The 5,262-nt window shown below is 36.7% G+C and overlaps 1 protein-coding gene across 1 annotated transcript in view; it reads right to left on the bottom strand.

The window, feature by feature from the left end:
• LOC101581313 (retinal dehydrogenase 1-like) overlaps positions 1-5,262 on the bottom strand; it is a 115,685-nt gene that overhangs the window by 24,759 nt on the left and 85,664 nt on the right. The window contains exon 3 of the mRNA XM_023722994.1: positions 4,132-4,236. Coding sequence (XP_023578762.1) covers positions 4,132-4,236 — 105 coding nt within the window. The remainder of the gene's footprint in view (positions 1-4,131; positions 4,237-5,262) is intronic.

Genomic DNA, 5,262 nt, shown 5'->3' with positions numbered 1-5,262 from the left:
TCTCTCTCCCTTCACTAGAGTAGTGGGAATTGAACTCAGGAGACTGGGATTGCCAGGCAGGTGATTTTGCTGCAGAGCTATATTCCTGCTCACTCACTACCTTTGCACTGTTTGTAACTGTTTTTACCTACAGTTCACCAGCCACACTACCAAGGTCAGCATTCTTGGACCTTAAACACACTTTTTCCCAGCTCCTTAGCATTCCTGTGATGCTCTTTGCCTAGGATGTTCTTCCAGCACAGTCCTTTGCTCTCAAAATCTTATATAATTTTAGGCCGCAAATATTACTCATATTATTAAATCCTCACTAGACTAATACAGCTGATGACAGATTCTAGTTAAGAGCCTACTAACCTTGAGGCACTGGGTCTCATTCTTATAGCCCCAGTTGACTACAGTGATTCCCATGGACCTTGTGTTACAGGTGAGTGGAGCCCATGGGGATGAGGTCTGGCTGAGTAAACCAAAGTCAGACTCAAATGTAGTTCTTACTTACCAAAGTCAGACTTCAAATGTAGAGCTCTGCAGAATTATTCTAATAATGTCTCCTTTACAATGCAAATGCACCACCATGAGTATTACAAGCTCCATTTCTTTTTATTCTGGGCCTATATTAGGAAGCTCATAAATGTCTCATAATTTGGTTAGCTGTCTTTTTAACCTATTGCACTACCTGCATAGAACTTCATTGGCATTACAATCATAAATGATATTTTAATTAATTCCATTGTACAACAAAGCTTTTATATGATTCAAAGCTATTAACTTCTTTTTTTTTTCAAAGCTATTAACTTCAAAAAGTTGATTTTGATTGCTTCTTTCTTTCTTGTTTTGTTTTTTGTTTCTTTCTTCTTTTATTTTTTTCCTTTGTAACTTCAGGGTTAACAGTTTTAATCCAGGACTAATATTTTCAAAGATACATTTTTTTATTAATGAAAAACTAATTTTGCATATAAACTCAAATTTGCTACCAGCAGTAACACTATTGCTTATGTCATTTGATTGTCTTAAGTAAAGACCCACAAGCCCAGTATATGAAAACAATTTCAGCCACTACAAGCTCTGAAATTCTTCTTAAGCCCTGATAATGAGGGACTCAATCCTTCTGCCATACCAAGATTATATGTTTCTGTATTAAATTTATTCACACATGAAGAAAATACTTGACAGACCAGTTTTAATTTCATGTTCATCATAAACACTTTCTCTTATGGACTTTGATTTTTATCCCCACCAATTATGTGTTAGTTCAAGCTGTAGTATTGGATGCAGTTTTCAGGATTAGTGTATACAGTCTAAAAGAGCTACTGAAGTGACACTGGCTCCCACCCACACCTGAGCTTTACTCCATAAGCTCCCTTGTGCTCCTCTTCCCTCTTCTCTCTCTCTTTTCTTTTCCACAGGTTGAAATTGTGTATTTCAACTTTTGGATTTAAGCCTAAGTAGTCAGATTCTATATCAATATTAGAGTCAATGGAACAATGAAAATTCACTAAACAATGAACCAGCTGAATAATGAAGTTACATAGGATCAAAACACCACAATCTATACTGAAACATGCCACAAAAGGTCTTTCTATCACATACCTTTATTTTGTTAAAGAAAAACTAAAATGCAATTCATACAATGAAATGCACAAATTTAAGCAGTTTTGACAAATGTATATTGCCATGGTATAGTAAATCTTTTTCATCTATGTAGCTACAGTTCTGCTTTCAACCACAATAGATCAATTTTACTTATTCTTGAAAACTTTAAATTGATGGAATCGTACATTATACCTTCTTAGGTCTGAATGCTTTTGCTAAAGAAAAAGTTTCAAGGATTCATCTATATTTCTGTGAATATCCATCATTTGTCCTTTTAACATGCTGAATAGTAGGGCCTGTGAGATAGCTCAGTAGACTAAGTGCCTGCCTAGGCCACCACATGGGCTGGGGTTCTATCTCCGGCATCACATGCCATGCCTGCCCTGTCCCTAGGCACGATGAGCTGTCCACTGAGACTTGGCTTGGTGGCCCATGCCTATAATCCTAGTGCTGGGGAAGCTGAAAACAGGAGGATCACTACAAGTCCAAGATGCATAGTAAGACCCTGTACCAAATACATAAAAAGTATAAAAATAAAAATTAAAAATAATAATATAAAATAATGAGTGGTATTCTACTGTGTGATTTGTTCATATAATCTTATTAAAATTTAATATTGCTAAGTATGCCCTACTTTCCTTTTTTAAAATAATTTTATTGAGACACAAATAGCAACGAGACAGTTTCAAAACCGACTGCTAGCACAGTTTCAAGAATTAATACATTGCATGTTGTTATCTTAGTGGTTACTCATTGTACAAGATGCAGGCATAATATCCTGTCCACAAACACTATTAGAACAAATCTTTCTACTCATAGAATTAAGAGAAAGTAGCTATATATCCTATTTTTAATATACAGATACAAAATGGTCATTCATTTGTATCCCCTTTTTTGTTTGGTTTTGTCAGAGAAGGATATTCCATTGTCATTTAAATATTGTAGGTGCATGAATTCAGCAAAATATTCCAATATAGTCCAGTAGTCCATAATAGTAGTTGGTTTTCTGTAGGACTGGCAATGGCAGAAGTTGTTGACTTGAGCCTTTTACAGCTCAGCATATTAATATGGCTTTACTTTTTATACTTCATTTTTATACTTTTCTGCTGGATGGTTAGGGCTGGGGAGATAGTGCAGTAGAATAATCGCTTGCCTGGCAAGCGCAAGGGCCTGAGTTCAATATCTGGTTCCTCCAAAATTGATAAATAAATAATAAAATAAAATAAATTTAAAAAGTTTAAAGGCTAGTCTTTCAACGTCAGTGAAGACTCAGGACATAGGGGAACCTGTACTATAACATCCTGTAACTCAGTTGTTTCCCAAATTTTCTGATCAAGGAGATTATGAGACCACAGAGGAAAGTGATCGATGATGTGCAGTGTACCTAAGGAGAGTCACATGGAGAGAAAACATTTTCTCAGGCTTTCACAGAGAGCAAATTGGTAAAGCAATGGCCATGACTCATCCACATGGCTGACACTGACAAAAGATCTACAAACTATGGTACAGGGTTTCAGGATAAATCCTGAGGGGATCTGACTGAGCTTATCAGATACAAAAGTTACATTTCTTGTTGTACAGGTCTTGCTTTATCTTGGTCCTCCTCTCTTCGTGATACCGCTGAGAGCACACTGTGAGCTCTATTGTATTCCTGAGACTTTTGGCTCTTTACCTAAAGGGTCAGTTCCAGAATATCAGTTTACTCTGACTGGGCAAATTACAAGATCTGGTACCTTTATACTTGTAATGCAGTGGGTAGAGGCAACTACAATGTTCTTGAATCACACAATATAAAGCAATTCTATCCGGGAAGATTTGAGAAGGCTTGAAAGAAGTATAAACCCCATAATGACAGAGGACTTAGGTAACTGGCACTTTTTAAGATCTTTTTAACTATATAATCTTGAGTAAGTGTTCAATCTTCTACACTGCTATTGTATCATCCTTTGTAAATACAGATAAAATTTGTATCTTCATCTTAAAGTTATAAGTATTCAACTGATACAATTTTTAGAATAAAGAATTGTCCAAATATTTTTTTTACTATTTTAGCTCAAATGTACCTATACTTTTAACTAGTTATTCAACCTACCATTTTAAAGGTATTCACTAATATTAATTTAAATATTTTTAGTAAAATAACTTGACAATGTATTTTATAAAATAATTAGCTTAGCCCAAAATCAGATATTAACTGCACAAATTTCAACTAGAAAGTTAAAGAGAACTATTTTATATAAAGGATTTCTTTCTTCTTTCAAACCTGTGATTAATCCTTTTTGCTACAACCTGTTTGTATAATAAATCTATCACATACAATTCAAATGTAAAATAAGAAAACCATATGAAAAGAAATGACCTCAACACCTTCACTGCAACAGTCACTCTCATGTGATGACCGTGTGCCCGTCATGATCCAAGACTGTCTCAGGAGTCCTGTTCTCAAGGCCTCTGTTGGCTTTTCCATGGGACCTGGGGGCTTAAGAATGGTGAGGCTCAGAAGAACCCTGCATGACACAGGGATGCTCCTGAGAAACTCACCTTATCCCCTTCTTCCACCTGGCAGATGACCTCCTCAGTTGCAGGGCTAATGACAGGAAACTTCTTGCCACTCACTGAATTATGCCATTCATTGTTTATGAAGGTCTGCAGGGACACACATAAAATACATTGAAAAGAGTTTAAACACTACCTTTTGAGCATTTCTACAAATTTAAAAATAAGCACCCGACAATGCCTAAAAGTTTTTCCTACCTAAATTTTCTTTTGGTTCTAACTAACATTTTACACACATACATGCATGCATGCACACTAAAGTAATATTTTTTACATTTTGTGAAGGTCCTCAGTCTTTTCAATGCTTGAAAATATAGATGGGAGAAAATAATTTAAAAATCCTGTTTTGGCCTGAACTAGCATGAATCTGAGGCAAGAGCAGAAGCTCAGGCAGACTTGATCGGTATAAACCACTGGTTCCTTTTCCACTTCAAATTATGAACATGACCATGGTCTTCCTAGTTTGTTACCCTTTATTATTCTTCTTCCCCACACTACTAGGTGCCCTGAAATTCACAGCGGTCCTTCGGCCTCTGCCTTGCAAGTCTTGGGACTGGTCAGGCAGCACTACTCCCAGCCAGACCTGTATTTTAAACAAGGCTTTTACTTTCGGAGTTGCAAAGGCTTTTCCCACAACTTAAATATGCATTTTATGCTTCAAACAGAGGTTTGTTATGGCAACCCAGGGTAATGCAGTACACAGAAACTGTACTAATCTTGGGATGCTGGATCTTCACGTCAGTCAATGGGTCAGGTACTTTTGGTAAGGGACAACATCTCTGGTTCAGCTCCTGGAGCACAGCTGACAGACTCAGCAATTTGATTCTGAAACAGCACTTGGCTTCACTTGTTCCCTTTTATCTGCACACTCGCTAGAGCTTATTTGCATCTTGGAATTTGATTGGGTGAACAGACCCAGAACAAGAAAGAAAAGACAACGTTTATTTGTAACTCCTAGAGCAGGAAGGCTTTGACTTTAAACTTGAATCCTTAAAAATCAGCACTAACATTGAAGTTACATCTGGAGACAGGGCACTACTTGCAGATGAATTAATTTACAAAGCTGAAAGCTGTGATGAGGTTATGCAGCCCATTTGCTCCAGCCACTCATCTCTG

This window comes from Octodon degus, unplaced genomic scaffold, assembly GCF_000260255.1.
Source record: "Octodon degus isolate 3935 unplaced genomic scaffold, OctDeg1.0 scaffold00095, whole genome shotgun sequence".
Taxonomy (NCBI): domain Eukaryota; kingdom Metazoa; phylum Chordata; class Mammalia; order Rodentia; family Octodontidae; genus Octodon; species Octodon degus.
Note: the sequence above shows the minus strand (reverse complement) of the source record. Positions and strands in the feature narration are given on the sequence as shown.